The 17,200-nt window shown below is 37.4% G+C and overlaps 1 protein-coding gene across 4 annotated transcripts in view; it reads right to left on the bottom strand.

Moving 5' to 3' along the window:
- The window catches only part of LOC148952726 (uncharacterized), a 79,926-nt gene that overhangs the window by 4,816 nt on the left and 57,910 nt on the right, over nucleotides 1-17,200 (bottom strand). The window contains exon 1 of one of the 4 annotated variants that reach the window (XM_089088057.1): nucleotides 9,952-10,079. The exons of 2 other annotated variants lie outside the window; for them this stretch is intronic. In XM_089088057.1, coding sequence (XP_088944183.1) covers nucleotides 9,952-9,968 — 17 coding nt within the window. In that variant the 5' untranslated portion in view covers nucleotides 9,969-10,079. Of the gene's footprint in view, nucleotides 1-9,951; nucleotides 10,080-17,200 lie in introns of those variants that run through there. One more of the 4 variants, XM_089088059.1, reaches the window with a different exon arrangement.

Genomic DNA, 17,200 nt, shown 5'->3' with positions numbered 1-17,200 from the left:
AATCGAGTGAGCCCCTTTCGAAGTTCCCACGACAACTCCTTCGATACGAAGTGCCCTGGTCTAAACAACAACAACAAAAAATATTACTAATCACTTTCGACTATTAAAAAGGGCACTAGTTCTTTGAATTTCCAATCGAATTAGCCCTTTTCTGAAGTTTCTACAACGTCTTCTATAAAAACCTTATATGGCCCCCAGGGCATAATTTAAAACCAATACTCTGAGGGCTGTGGCGGAGTATCCTCGTCAAAAACATATTTTCTATTTGTAAATCAACTACGCTGAACAAAATGGCTATCTCTAAATTTTTATTGGATGTGTTTGGGGGAATGCGAGGCGTGGGGGGGAGGCTAGTTACCCTCTAATCGCTTTTAACAATTAAAAAGGGCCCTAGCCATTTCAATCTACAATTAAATGAGCTTTTTTGAAGTTTCTACAACAACGCCTTCTATAAAAACATCTTATGCCCCTTGGGCATAACTTAAACCCCTTGCCCTGAGGGTTGTGGGAGAGTTTCCTCCTAAAAATATATTCTCTATCGGGAAGTCAACTACGTTGAACAAAATCACTGTATCAAATTTTTAGTTGGATTTTTTTGGGTGAAAGATGTACGTGGGTGAGGGGCTAGATTCCTTCCAATAACTTTCGACTATTAAAAAGGGAACTAGCTCTTTTAATTTCCAATCGAATGAGCCTGTTTTGAATTTTCTACGACAACGCCTTCTTATAAAAACCTTATATGCCCCCAGGGTATAACTTAAAACCCTTGCTCTGAGGGTTGTGGGGGAGTGTCCTCCTAAAAAACATATTTTCTATCTTGAAATCAACTAGCCTACGCTGAATAAAATGGCTATCTCAAATTTCTGATTGGATGTGATTGGGGGAATGATGGGCGTGGGGGGCTAGTTGCCCTTCTATCACTTTCTACTATTAAAAAGGGCACTAGCCCTTTGAATTCCCAATCGAATGAGCCTGCTTTGAAGTTTCTACGACAACGCCTTCTATAAAAACCTTATATGCCCCCAGGGCATAACTTAAAACCTTTGCCCTGAGGGTTTTTTCAAAAACATATTTTCTATCTGGAAATCAACTACGCTGAACAAAACGGCTCTCAAATTTTTATTGGATGTGTTTGGGGGGATGATGTGCGTTGGGGGGGGGGGGCTAGTTACCCTCCAATCACTTTCGTTTTCAATCGAATGAGCCTGTTTTGAAGTTTCTACGACAGCGCCTTCTATAAAAACCTTATATGCCCCCAGGGCAAAACTTAAAACGTTTGCCCTGAGGGTTGCGGGGGAGTGTCCTCCTCGAAAACATATTTTCTATCTGGAAATCAACTAGTCTACGCTAAAAAAAATGGCTATCTCAAGATTTTGATTGGATGTGTTTTGGGGAATGATGGGCGTGGGGGGGGGCGCTTTGTGCCCTCCAATCATTTTCGACTCTTAAAAAGGGCACAAGCCCTTTGAATTTCCAATACAATGAGCCTATTTTGAAGTTTCTACGACAACACCTTCTATAAAAACCTTATATGCCCCCAGGACATAACTTAAAACCCTTGCCCTGAAGGTTGTGGGGAAGTGTCGTCCTCAAAAACATATTTTTTACCTGGAAATCAACTACGTTGAACAAAATGGCTATCTCACAATTTTGATTGCATTATTTGGGGGGAAAGATGGGCATGGGGGGGGGGGCTAGTTGCCCTCCAATTACTTTTGACTATTAAAAAGAGCACTAGCCCTTTGAATTTCCAATCTAATGAGCCTGTTTTGAAGTTTCTACGACAAAGCCTTCAATAAAAACCTTATATGCCCCCAGGGCATAAATTAAAACCCTTTCCTTGAGGGTTGCGGAGGAGTGTCCTCCTCGAAAACATATTTACTATATGGAAATCAACTACGCTGAACAAAATAGCTATTTCACAATTTTGATTGGATGTGCGCTGGTGAATGATGGGCGTTGGGAGGGGGGGGCTAGTTGCCCTCCAATCCCTTTCGACTATTAAAAAGGGCACTAGCCCTTTGAATTTCCAATCGAATGAGCCTGTTTTGAAGTTTCTACGACAACACCTTCTATAAAAACCTTATATGCCCCCAGAGCATAACTTGAAACCCTTGCCCTGAGGGTTCTGGGGGAGTGTCCTCCTAAAAAAAAACATTTTCTATCAGGAAATCAACTACGCTGCACAAAGTGGCTATCTCAAAATTTCGATTGGATGTATTTAGGTGAATGATTGGCGTGAGAAGGGGGGGGGCTAGTTGCTCTCCAATCACTTTCGACCATTAAAAAGGGTACTAGAACTCGCGATTTCCAATCGAATGAGCCCCTTTTTAAGTCTCTACGACGCCCCTTCTATATGAAGTGCCCTGCTTTAAAGAAATAAAAAAAAATAAACTTTACATTGTGTCAACATTCATCTTATATGCCCTCAGGGCATAACTTAAAACCCTTGCCCCGAGGGTTGTGGGGGAGTGTCCTCCTCAAAAAGATATTTTCTATCTGAAATCAACTACGCTGAACAAAATGGTTATCTCAAAATTTTGATTTGATGTATTTGGGGGAATGATGGGCGTGGAGGGAGGGCTAGTTGCCCTCCAATCACTTTTGACTATTAAAAAGGGCACTAGCCACTCCAATTTCCAATCGAATGAGCCCTCTTCGAAGTTTCTACGACAACTCCTTTGATACGAAGTGCCCGGGTATGGAGAAAATAAAACAACCAAACACATTGTGCCCACATCGTTCTTTACTTAGGCAGCGCTAACGCGCTGCCTATGATAATGAGAGAAAGCTTGAGATGGCTAGGGCACGTTCTGCTGATGAAGGATGACATATTGCCGAAAATTGTCCTTTTCGGCCAACCGTCTAGGGCTAAACGGAAAGCAGGCCGTCCTCGTCTGGGGTAGGAGAATGTCATAAATAAAGATTTAAAGGAAATGGGAGCTTCATGGGAGAGTGTAAACAGGGATGCTTTGAATAGATTGGGATGGAGAAGAAGCGTGCGTAGCTGTGTTGGCCTCAGGGGGCTTGCTGCTGCGGTGAGTTGTTAGTAGCAGTAAGGAAAATTTAATTCTGAATATACTTAATATAAAGAGACAGCGTTTGATTTTATAGCATATGTCAGGTGAATATACAGGGTAATTTTGGGTTCCATGTCCCTCTAAAGTATCAATATTTTACATTTTCCCCCTGTGATTTCTTTAATCTTCCATATCCTTTGCCTACTTTTTTTTATTTTTTTTTAATTGTCCAAATTGCTTTGGAGACACCCCCCCTCCAACGGAAACATTATTTCACCAATTAATACTTAGTGATTTAGACTCCCCCCTCACATCAGGTCTAAGGAGTCTAGAAAAAATTCTTGACATGTAGATAGCAGAAAGCATAACACATTTCTAGCAGTAAGCAAATTTTAAGGAATTACAGTTTGAATTTATGCGGTTTTGTAAATTCATCAAATTCAAATAAAATAAAGTAAAATATCTAGTTCTAATAACGACGAAAAAATATCGAATAGTTTCCTATGTCCTACTATCTTTCCATCTATAAATAAGACCAAATAAAAATATTTAGATAACTTTTAAACTTAAAGACCCAAAAAACGAAAATTTACAAGTGTTATAAATGATAATTCGTTGGAAGAAAAAGAACTTTTTGTCCCACCACCTGAACAATTAACAATGTACAACCTAGACCATCATGTAAGACTAAACAAGTAAGGGCAGCTAAGGCAAAGGGCATTGTCATTAAATTCACAATGGGTGAAAATCAACAACCTGGACCATCAAGTGAGACAAAACCAAAAAAAACAAAATTTACAAATGTTACAAATGATAGTCCGTTTGAAGAAAAAGAAGTTTTTGTCTCACCACCCGAACAAAACTAAAATCTGGAACAAGGGCAGCGAAAGCAAAGGGCATTGACAAATTTTCTGAATTAATTATAATTAAAAATGAAGCAGAAAAGACACGCGACAATGAGAATCCATATATAGAACCCTGCCGCGTGCTAAGTGCCGGGGCTGCCGCGTACCCTGCCGCGTGCTAAGAAGCCGCCAGGCTCCCGATACTATTTGACTCAAACATCTAGGGGGCAAATTCCCCTCCCAGATCGCGGTTTGCCCCCTCCCCAACCCCAGTTGGCCACCCAGTTGAAATTTAGCTTCTTCAAAAATCTCTTCAAAACTAAGATAAACCTGCATAATTCAAGCATCCACAGAAGTTGTTTCAGACAAATTTCAATGGAGAGACTTAGCCCCGTTGTCCTTCGTATTATCTTTATGATACTCTATGGCTCATTTTTCAGTTTTAACTGTCATTCCTACTTGATTTGGGAAAATTGGCTTCAAATTTGCACCTCCCCTGGATTTTGACGTCACAATGCGCTGTCACAATGCGCTGTCACAGTACGCATTGGTTCAGGGTGGCTATGGCAACTGAGTAGCTTCAGTTGGAATAATTGATTCAGGATGTGATGCCTGACTTCATTTAGATTATCCTGTCCAAACGTGGCATTGACCCTGACGAAATAGACGAGATCTATACCAGTGCCAGAGAATTCCGCAAAGCAGTGGCCCTTCAAATGAAGAATTGCTTTGTGTTTGGTGATCCTGCTCATGAAATGTTGTTTGTATACACCTCGGCACTGGATCCGGAATTTTGGAAAGGGGGGAGGGGTTAGAGTTTTTTTCTTTGCTAATTACGACTTAAGGGGTAGAACTCAAAGTTAGTTTTGCAACTATAAAATGGGCGGGCATTTTGATGGGTTTTTTTTTTTACTCCACGTATACATGTAAATGTAAGTGAGCTTTGCAAGAAGGTAAACTGCATCCATAGTAGAGGGAGGGGGTCTCTTAACCCAGAATCCACCACTAAAACATTTTTATCGCGAGTCTTTTATATGCATCTACACTTATTGGACATTATGTACACACAGCTTTGTAGCTAAGCTTACTCGCAAAGCAGACAGAAACTGATGTGCGATAGGCTATATGCGTTATGCATGTGTTATACATGTGTTATGGAGGAACTTAAGAAGGAAAGCTTGGGCCAAAAAAAGTGGTGGCACGAATTGGGGGGGGGGGTAGCTAAAGGCATCCCCTAGATTTATTTTGTCCCCCTGAATTTTCGAAAAATACCTTTTTTCCACCAAAGTTAGTATGAAAGGTTTTTTAAAATCACTAATCACAAAAATGAGCCTACAATTACAGTATGAGTGTCCAAAGGCAAAACAAAGCAGGTATGCTATACATACTTGTGTCCTATTAAAATCGCAGAGACAGGTTGGTCTTTATCAAAGTTACAATTTAAGGATTCTTTAAATCATTAATCATAATAACGAGGATACAATTTGCAATGTGAGAGTCGAAAAGAAGAATAAAGCCATAATATTATTGCCATAATAGGTACGAGTCTCAAGCAAGCCATGCATGCTATGTATCTCTTAACGATATCCTATTTCTCACAGAGCCAGAGATCAAGGGCTTATGACCTTGTGGACCTTCTCGCTGTGGTTCTCCGTCCCTATCTTCCCTCACTTAATGATAACCACGGATCCTGTTCAAATAAGGTAGTAATAACAATATTTTCATTCTTAAAAAAAATTCATGGCATTGAACAGTAAATAGCACTCTTAGCACCTCTTATCAAATACGGTAGGTACGGACTCGTTAATGATGTTTGATTTCTACAAATCTTGACAGTGAATGAGTTCTGAGGTGCACCAATCACAAATATGAAAGTAGCCTAATACTCTAATATAATCGTCTTAAGACAAAACGGCTTCAAGTCCACCATATTTTGTGTTCAAGCATTTTAGTTTTTATACTACACGGTAAATATTATAATATAAAAGTCAAAGTCAAAATAAAGCTAGTACGCATCTCCTGTGGGGTGTTTGATTTTTCTTAAACTTAACATATTTTATTTGAAGGAGTTTTTAAGTCACTGATCACAAACATGAGACTAATATTTCGAATTTCTATCACATTTTGTGCTCAACGACTTTTGACTTTGTGTATTACATGGTAAATATCATAATATAAATCAAAGCCAAAACACGAAAAGTGTGGTACTATTTGATGTACCGACCTTTTCGAGGGGTTGCCAACTTTCAAAAATCACGAACAGGATTGGCCCCTGCCGGGGGTAAAAAGTGTATCATGCGTTGTAGGGACTATGCCAAGCGTGGTGTAAGCGTATCACATGTGGCGGAACTGTGTAGCACATGTAGCGCTCCGAGATGTATGCCAGGTGGGTTAAAGGGGGCTACCCCTTAGACCTTTTATATGGTATTTGAGTTTTATTAAACTCAGCCATGATGAAATTTTAAATGACTTATCACAAAACGATGCTATTATGATAATACGGCCATACTAAACAAATCGTAGTATTTTGGCTATTTTTTTTCACTTTAGCTCCAAATTTTCATCACATATTACAACCAAACTCAGATGGGCTAATTCACAAAAAGGACTTTTCTCCCAATTGCGTGGATAAAGATACAAGAAAAGGGTATTCTTCAAAATCTAGGTGGGTTCGTATTAATGGAAAAAAAAAACAAGGCTCCGTATTTCATAAATTGGTGTTCCTGACGGATTCCCTCAGGTCATCCTTTTGAACCAAACAACAATTCCTGAAAATTTTGAGCCAATTATTTTCCCAATATTAAGCAATCCCAACTTTCCATTATGAAAACTATCTTTAAACAGTTAACAATTCTTATTATTTCCTACCCTTGCCCTAAGGTCTGTGGGAGTCATGTTATTCCTGGAAGCATATTTACTTATTATTTTGAAGAATAGAGGTCACACTATTGAATTACAGGTAGCCTTATTATCTTCAAGTCCTAGAGCACAACATATTATTCTCCTTATTAAAACTTTACATATATTTCAAAGGTGCTTTAGAAGCAGGGTTGCCACCCTAGTGATTTATCTGCCATTTCTAGTGATTTTTTACATTGTGTAAATAAAAAATCACGAGATTATTGGCGAAAATCACTAAATCAATCAGAAATCACTAAAGTCTATGAGTTCTTATTATAGTTCAACAATTCTTATTATTTCCTACCCTTGCCCTAGGGGCTGTGGGAGTCATGTTATTCCTGGATGCATATTTATTTATTATTTTGAAGAATAGAGGTCACACTATTGAATTACAGGTAGCCTATTATCTTCAAGTCCTAGAGCACAACAAATTATTCTCCTGATTAAAAATTTACATATATTTCAAAGGTACTTTACTAGCAGGGTTGCCATCCCTAGTGATTTATCACTGTTTCTTGTGATTTTTTACGTTGCCTAAACTCAAAATCACGAGATTATTGACGAAAATCACTAAATCAATCAGAAATCACTAAAATCTAACAATTCTTATTATTTCCTACCCTTGCCCTAGGGACTGTGGGATTCATATTATTCTGGGAGGCATAATTAGTTATTATTTTGAAAAATAGAGGTCACACTATTGAATTACAGGTAGCCTTATTATCTTCAAGTCCTAGAGCACAACAAATTATTCTCCTTGTTGAAAATTTATACATATTTCAAAGGTGCTTTACAGTAGGGTTGCCACACCTAGTAATCTATCACTATTTCTAGTAATTTTTTACATTGCCTAAACAAAAAATCACGAGATTATTGACAAAAATCACTAAATCAACAAGAAAATCATTAAAATCTAGTGATTGTTTTTGTCACTGGGTGGCAACCCTGTTTACATGTGCTTAGACTAGTGTTTACTTTTCGCTAAAGTAAAAACTATTTCAAGTGCTGCTAGTACGTGTGTTGATCATCAGCCATAAGGCTTTTTCCATCAAACATTACACTAAACAGTGTTTACCTCAGTAAACACATTTACCTCAGTTAATTTATGTTTAATACATTTTTGTTAATACCAGAGTTTTTATGCTTATGCTGCAACTGGGCAAAAGCTGAATTTGTTCCCCATATTAGAAAATATTTCCTGGTTTGAAAACTGTATATAAATGTTTTTACCTTTAGGAAGGATCACCGCTAGAACCACAAATGCGCATCTACCATTAAGGATATACCCACCTACGTACCCACCATAATCTACCTACCTAGCACGCTCGTACACACTAACCATGGATGGTATATAGTAGTGTACAGAAATAAATATCTGTCAGGCTACAAATTTTGACCTAAAATGCAACATCATCATAAGTCATGGGCGGAACCAGGTTTTTTTTTCGGGGGGGGGGGGGTGTACTAATTTTTGACTTTTTCGGGGGGGGGGGGGTTACTAATTTTTTACTCAGTTTTCGACTAATTATACTGATTTTTACCTAGATTTTACTCATTTTCGACTTATTTTCGACTCGGTCAAAAATTTCGGGGGGGGGGGGGGTTAAAACCGGGTAACCCCCCCCCCCCTGGATACGGCCTTGTCATTTGTACACACAAACTCTAGCGTTGGGGAGAGGGTATGGACGGAATTTTCTATGGGGCAGCGGGGCCCTAGTTCCCAGTTGCCATTTACCCCTAGGCCCCAGTTTGCCCTTCAGACCCCTATTTGCCTCCCAGCTGAAATTTGGTTTCTTCAAAAATCCTGCAAAAGTAAGATAAACCGGCATAATTCAAGCATCCAGAGAAACGGTAAAGATTTAGTATATCTTGCCTTTATAGTACTATACGGCTCATTTGGTAAAGTTAGCTCCAACTCCCCCCCCCCTATTATCTCAGGATTTTGACGAAAATATGCCACTGGGAGAGGGGGCAAATTCAGAGAACTTTCTTTCCGAGGGAGACAAGGGTTGAAAATAGGAAGAAAAAAGACTTAGGTGGAACTGCAGTTTAGCGGCTCTTCTGAAAGAAATTTAAAAACGGAAGTGTTTTTTATGCTCTTTCCAAATACCATGGTCAAGTAACAGAGTTCTCCTTTATTTGGTATCTCGTGATATATAATACTCTCTTTTTTAACCACTTTTCTCGCATTCTTGACTCAATGAATTTTAGTGTCAATTGATTTATGGATTACAATATTGGATAAAAACCTTATTTAAAAACGTGCATAACAACGGAAAGAAATATAATGCATACTATAAAACAAGAATTTCATTGATTTACTGTTTTCTTTAAGTTTTGTATATATCTTAGGGTTCTACCTGGGACCAAATGGGGGTGGGTGCATAGTCAGAAAAACGAACTGAACATTAGGAAATAGCATAAAAAAGGAAACAAATGGAAATACTGTTTTTTCAATAGGTTTTCTTCAGAAGAGCCGCTAAACTGCATTTTACCGACTTAAAGGATCTTAAAGAAGAGTTCTTTCCTTGACAACTAACAGGTCTGGAGTCCCCCTCTCTTTGATCAAACTATGGAGGCAGTAATTTTGATCAGGGTTATCACTGAATATCGTATAATATCCCAAGATTCATTCATGAAAATCTAAAGGCAAAATAAACCCAGATATATTATGTAATATTTATACTTTATATTGCATTAAAGCAACATTCATTATAAATGCTATTCCCATGCTCAAGCCTAAAGCCCTGATTTGGATATACTCAGGGTTGCCACACCATCCGGTGATAAAAAAAACAACCCTACATTTCAGTGATTTTCTGGTTGATTTAGTGATTTGCTTCAATAAGCTAGTGATTTATGTACAAATTTAGTGACTTTTGTTTAGGCAACTTGAAAATCACTAGAAATAGTGATAAATAACTAGAGGTGGAAACCCTGAATATACTCGCTACGGTACAAAATTCAGCAGCCTGGTCTATTGGCAGTGGCAGAGGCGTAGTTAGGGTTTTTAGCGCCGCAAGTACAATGTCAGTTTATTCACCTCCCCCTTGTAGCATCACTACCACAACATAAGTAAACAAAAAGGTGCTCGGGGACAGCCACCACCCTAGCTATGCCACTGGTACTTTAAAACTGCAAGTAACATCTCATCATATTCCTTCTCTAAGAGAATTAATACTTGCTTTATATTACGAAACATATCCGTTTGCCAACAGAGTAACCAAGTCACTAAGACTAACTATGTCAAGCCGTTCTTAATTTAAGATCAAAGCTGCTGTTACGGTATAGTATGCATAGTTATAGGTCCAACGACCTGTTTATAAGAATCAGCATGCTGATCTTTATCACGTGTCATCATAACAGTGGCTTATTAATCCCTCATCACGTAGCAGGTTCCTTTCAGACTAAGTGGCTATCAGCTGATACCGCTTCATGCAACCAGAGTGACTCTTCCGACAGCAGAGGTTTCCGACATAATGTGTTACCCTATTTATCTAACTTTTCTTCGTCTTTTTGCATTTTTTCTGTTTTCTTCTATTTCGATATCTTTATTTGTTTGGTACTTGATCATTGAGACTGATTTCATTTATGTCCGGTGTTGGTTTTTCATAATTCCTTGGAGCTTTCCTCTCTGCTTGGAAAATTGTTTTTTTCAGGTGTATTTCAAAATATGTGTCTTTTGGGTCGTATCTTTTATTTCGATGTATTTTTTGTTTGTGTTCTAATAGATTTGAAAGTTACATTCTAATAACTCATTTTTCAAAAAACTGTCTATAACAATTTTTTTTTACTTTTCGTCATTTTTTAAAAACTATTTTCCTCTATTACGTATTTTCAGAAGAAATATTTTTGCTTAATTTTATAAATCGTTATTTTATTATTTATTAATTTATAAATTATTATTGTATTATTTATTATTTTATAAATTATTACTTATTTTATAAATTATTTTTATTATTTTTATCTTATCCACTTGACTATGTAGGCACGCATGTAGAATGGAGGTTTTCTGGCCCATCCCCTTCCTTTCCCAAATCAAATTGAGATTTTTATAAATTTTCTCATACTTGCTGTATGTTTTTTCCACTTATTTGTGTACTTTTGATGAACCTGCCCTCCGCCGAAAACAAAAGTTTATGTATCCCCCCCCCACACTTGTTGCAAAGCGTCTTCGTCAACATTCATTGACGAAGAATCATCAGAAGAGTTTGAGCGATTCAAAAACGTCCGCTGTAATATTATTATTTGTACAACACGCTCGCGGGTTATTAGAAAAAAAATCTCGGAGCGGGCGTTTTTTTTTTTTTTTTTTTTTTTTTAAATAATCAGAAAATCAACTGGTTGAATTTTTAGACTCAGAAACTAGAGCATTATCTTTTAGACGGACATTAACTATATAGGTCATATTTAAATTTTAGAGTTATTGGGCATTTCTCTGAAAATAATACAGGTTCTGTCATTTCCTTGTTTTTTTATTTACTCAATGCGGAAACTTCTTTCCAAGCTGATCGTATCAAATCGATGACTTCGAAAATGTTTGTCTTAGGAATCATTTTTTAGCATCAAAAGAGACCATACCTAAACAAAATATTTTTTCTACATTTTGTCTTAAATATGAAACAGTTGCGTCAATTGGTTGGAGGGGCGTTGGCCCATCCAAGATTTTCTTCCCTCCTCCAAATTAAAAAAAACTTTTATGCTATTTTCGTCGAAAATGGCATTTTCGAGTCCTTTAATTGAAAAACGACAAAATTGCCCGCCCATCCCCTAGTACTGATAAATACACCCCCCCCTAATTTCCTCGGATTGACTTCCCTGAAGGACGAGCTGGTCATTAGGCAAAAACAATTAGAAAACGAATTGGTTAAAAACCTATTTGTTTTAGGCGATAGATTATTTCGTACTTAGACAGATCATTATGCAGTTTTTAATTTACTTATCCTAAAACAAAATAATAATAACTGAGAAAATATTTATTAAAAAGTTTTTGATATAAAAGTAAAGAGCAACATTACAACTCAATACGTGCCAAGATGAACCTATATTTGAAGGCATCTACCATACCCTTCAAGCCCACACTACACAAAAGTTTAACTTATGCTCAACTGAAAGCTTAATATAATCCAACATCAATAGGCAGTCATTAATCATAAACATGTTTTTATAGACCATAGGTCAACGGCATATCCAGGATTTTGTTCGGGGGGGGGGAGTAGAAAAATAAAAAACAAACCAAAAATCTGTCTGTACTGTTTTTTGTTACGTTTTACGGCAAGGGCAAAAATTTCGGGGGGGGTCAAACCTTGCATCCTACTCCCTTGATACGGCCTTGCCATGGGCTCAAACAGGGGAACTGTACAAAAGATATGGAAGCGCAACAAAAAAATTCCTAAGAAGATTAGGTTATCGGAGGGTGTAGGGGGTTCACGGGCCCGATGATTTTCTCTTTGATTATAAGCTAAATTTGGCAACTGTCATTTCTTTTATCGCCAAGAGAATGTAATCAGTAGTCATAAATAAAACAAGCTTAGGAAAACCCAAAAGAAAAACACAAAGATGAAATTGTCTGCTTTGTGGAAATTTTGTTAATTAACATGTTTTAAAAAATGACAATTCCTAAAGTACAATGACTTTGCGGCCGTCCAATTGTTTTGGGGCGTGTGTTTAAACTCGTAACCTGCAAGAATATTTGGAAAAAATAAAGGGAAATCCAGATATATATATATATATATATATATATATATATATATATATATATATATATATATATATATATATATATATATATATATATATATATATATATTGTGGCCGTACAATTGTTTTGGGGTGTGTGTTTAAACTCGTAGCCTGCAAGGATATTTGGCAAAAATAAAGGGAAATCCAGATATATATATATATATTATATATATATATATATATATATATATATATATATATATATATATATATAATCATTTTGTTTCCTTTTGCATCTTTTTCCATTTTAAATTTCATATTCAGGTTAATCCTATTTTTAATTTCATATTCAGGGAAATTCTAAATGTTAGAGAAGCCCCCACCCCTCAGCCTCATATTTTACTTGCTCTTAAGAAAGCTCCCAATTCTCCCTTAAAAAGGGACACCCCACAAAAAGAAATTATCGGGGGGGGGGGAGTGGGATCGGAAAAAAAAGTTTTGTTCCGCCTATAATTTTAAATGTGTCATTTTCAAATGAAGGTCCAAGTCCTCCTCTATATTGATCTGGTGTACCTATCACGAAAACTGGAACCTTCAAAAAGGTTCACTAGTCTTCTCTCTTTGTAGCTGGAGTGCAACTATGCAAACGGTATAGCTGTTAGCAAGGGCTAGTCTAGGATTTTTGTTCGAGGGTAGGGGTTGCAAAAAGAACTTTTAAAACGCATCGAAAACTTTTTTCTATGCATTTTAGTTACGTTTCAACCAGTCACTAAAAATGAGTCCTGTTCAAACCAAAAATCTTCTTTTCTTTTACAACAATGAAAATTTCGAGAAAAATTTACTCATGTACTATGGTTAGAAACTATGAAAACTAAGAAATCTCCTTTTAATGACTGAACACATAGGGATTTCACTCCTTGAGGTTTCCCCCTAAATATTCGGATTTCATTTCTGAGTTAGAGATCTTAGGAAAAGCATTTATATTAAACATAGCCCTTAGAAAACATATTAAAACATATTTTTTTTTCAGACCAACGTATTTTTCGCAAGTGAATTTTGGGATATTGTCAAATTTTCAGTGCCAACCCTGCATAAACAAATGTCTTGTCTTATTGAAACTCCTCAGCATCGGCCTATTTGGCTTAGGTGGACATCAATTAATTTTTTATTGATAAAAAGAACAACTGTTTTACGCAACAAAAATGTTTTCAAAATTACTTCAACCAGCCTTTTAACCCCCTCCCCCCTCATTTATGGACAATATTCTGAACTTCAGCATCATTTGCAACTCGCGGACTGACTCGACTCTAAAATCACCGGCAAAACGAATTATTTCTTGGCATTCACGTGTCTGGGTATGAAAAGAAAACCATACCTGAATTTCTAGTAAGACTTGGTTGCTTATTAGTATGTCTCGAACCGGTTTCTAAGCTACAGATCATAGATGAAATGCAGATGAGCATAACCCCATTTATCATTGTCGTTGAGCAATAACTATTTTTGTCTTAATTTCTTAGTAAGAAATTTTTAAATTTTAGTTATATGAGTAAGAAAGGTTGAGATAGCTAGGACGCGTTCTGCGGATGAATGATGACAGGTTGCCTAGCTTCTTTCTCGACGCAGCTTGCCCAGCACACTGTTCGCTGGTACTGCCACCTCCTTCGTCTGCAGCATGATGCCCGAGCACGGGTTGTGTTCAATTTTGACCTCACCCTGCAAGGATAAAAACGTCCCAGACGACGCCCCTGCCGCTAGGTGGAGAGACAAAGCCAACAAACCCCATGCCAAAGCCCACGCCCCAGTGCAAGAAGCCGCGAGCCTGACAAGTGATAGGTCAACATGGAGGTGCCTGGTCTTATCGTTCTCTACGCCGTCGTAACAAGAGCTGTAAGTCAAGTTCGTTTCGGCCAACCATCTCGGGCCCAACGAAAAGCAGGCCATCCCGAATGGGGCGGGAGAAGATCGTAAGAAAGTATTTAAAGGAAATAGGAACTTACCGAGAGGGTGTTTAGAGGGAGGCTTTGAATAGATTGGGATGAAGGAGTGTGCGCAGTTGTGTTTGCCTCAGGTGGCTTGGTGGTGCAGTGAGCTGTTAATAGTAATATTAAGTAAATGTTAAGGTTTGATACAAAATTAAGAAATGCACACATTTTCAAAGACCTATTATATGTGTTATTCATTTTCATTTTCAATGTAGTATTTCGCTTAAAAAGGAACTTTTTCAAAATCTTCAACTTGACGGCAAATTTAAATCAAACCCAGCTAATGAGTCAAATCAAAATTCTATGGATCATCAGCTGCATTTTATAAGAAATATTAAAATATGTTTTTTTATTTTACACTAAGATTTTCCTATTGATTTTGAACAATTTCAGAATCGTCAGATTAGTTCAGATCACCTTCCCCCCCCCATCGTACCGCCATTTTTTTTGCCTCAATCACCAGGAATTAAAAATCATGTGACAAAAAAGGTTTAATTAAATAGACATTAACGCAAGTTAAGCAAACTGACCGAACATATTTAGAAACTTTTATAAATCCATCCCCAAAATCACAAGCGTTACTCACCTTTTCCTACATTCTGTCCTCCTGCGCAGATTTGGACAATTCTCCTCAACCAGCAGTTAAGTCTTCTGAAACATCCGCCTCCCCCATCCCCCTCCAAAGGCACCGAACTTTGATGAACTGGACAAACCTTCATATATCATACACTTCTATGTCCAAAGACCCTTGGAGCACGCAGAGAGGGGGGGGGTTAACATGGTAAAGATCCATAAGGATATAGTTGATAAATAAACCTACCATCCGCTACTCTAAGCATAATAATCACCTTTGTCACAAATTTCGAAGGTAAGTTTGATTAAAAGCGATTTTCTCTGATAGAAATAGCCAAAAAATCGCTTACTCTAATAAATCTCTTTGCAGGTGCCAAGGGAAAACAAATCACTTTCCAGACAAGATTCCTTTAATATTAAAAAAGACGAACCCAGAAAGTTCCTTCTTCCAGAAAGTTCTGTTCACCTGACTACTACTTTCTTTAAAAATAGAAAAAAGTTCGTTTAAAACGGAAATATTTAAATAGGGGACAGAAATTTACGAATGGAAGTAGTAATGCATCTATATATTCTGGACGTGATTGCGTAATATGTCTTACCACGGGCCAGTGACCTATTACTATGAACCCTACATGGCTTGGCAGACAGGTTTTCTAATGTGACACCCATTTTTTGTGTGTCAATCGATTAGAGAAAGCTTGGTGCTCACTCCATATGATAACTTGATTGGTCGGTTTTTTAAAAAACTTGCCAAGCTATAATGTACTCAATTAAAAAACCCGGGATACATGTTTATTTTTTTATTTTTTTTAAACTGGTATTTTTTCAATGACGCCCATAACACTTTGCAGAAACCCGTGAATGTAGGACTGAAAGTCCGTTCGTAGTATATCTGAACCCAATTACTAATCAAGTTAGTGTGACCGCCATTTTTTGATCTGGTTAGGTGGGTATAATCTGGTTTGGTTCGTTATTGTGAAAGAGTTACTCAATTTACATCTTTGTGTTAACTGGGCGATGACTTAGTCTAATTGCGTAGGTACTAAAGGAACATTGAATATTTTTTCTGATTTTGTGTTTTCGCAAGAAAATAGCTGGTCTTTAGCAAACTTAGCCATAGCTAGTTGAAACTCTGCATAAATATATTCATTTTTAATCTAATTGCGTAGGTACTAAAGGAACATTGAATATTTTTTCTGATTTTGTGTGTTTTCGCAAGAAAATAACTGATCTTTTAGCAAACTTAGCCTTAGCTAGTTGATACTCTGCATAAATATCTTCATTTTTAATCTAATTGCGTAGGTACTAAAGGAACATTGAACATTTTTTCTGATTTTGTGTGACCACCCGGCGCCCCAAAGACTCCTGAGCCTCCATTATAATACTTTTTAAGGCTTTATTATATCTTTTCAGAACAAATTATTATTTTAGGGAATTATTTCGGTAAAACAGTTAGAGACATTTTAAAAGAGGATTTTAGAAGAGGATTTGAGAGTGAAACTCTTTGGTCGTTATAATTCACAACTTCCATTTGATCAGTGTTGTGAGGTCCCTTACCACAACCCCAAAGGACTCCGATCCCCCACCCCAACCCCGAAGGAAGCCCCCGGTCCTCAAAGGTTCTCTGGGCTCCCAAAGGGCCCCCGGCGCGCCAATGGCTCCTGAGTCCCCCATTATAATACTTTTAAAGGCTTTATTATATCTTTTCAGAACAAATTATTATTTTAGGGAATTATTTCGGTGAAACAGTTAGAGACATTTTAAAGATGATTTAAAAGATGATTTTAGAAGAGGACTTGAGGGTGAAACTCTGTGGTCGTTATAATACACAAGTTCCATTTGAACAGTGTTGTGAGGTCCCTTACCACAACCCCAAGATGATTTTAGAAGAGGATTTGAGGGTGAAACTCGGTGGTCGTTATAATACACAAGTTCCATTTGAACAGTGTTGTGAGGTCCCCTACCACAACCCCAAAGGGCTCCGATCCCCCCCCACCCCAACCCCAAAGGAAGCCACCGGTCCTCAAAGGTCCTCCAAGCTCCCAAATCAACTGAAAGTAAGGAGCAACATCAAAACTTAAAAACGGACAGAAAATAGATTTTGACGTGAAAACAACTTCAACAGTGCCCAGCCCCCGGGATCAGAAATTAAATTATAAAAAAGTTTCTTCAACTGAAAGTAAGGAGCAACATCAAA

This window comes from Artemia sp. Qi Xiang Cuo, chromosome 4 (genome assembly GCF_049724085.1).
Source record: "Artemia sp. Qi Xiang Cuo chromosome 4, ASM4972408v1, whole genome shotgun sequence".
Classification (NCBI taxonomy): domain Eukaryota; kingdom Metazoa; phylum Arthropoda; class Branchiopoda; order Anostraca; family Artemiidae; genus Artemia; species Artemia sp. Qi Xiang Cuo.
Note: the sequence above shows the minus strand (reverse complement) of the source record. Positions and strands in the feature narration are given on the sequence as shown.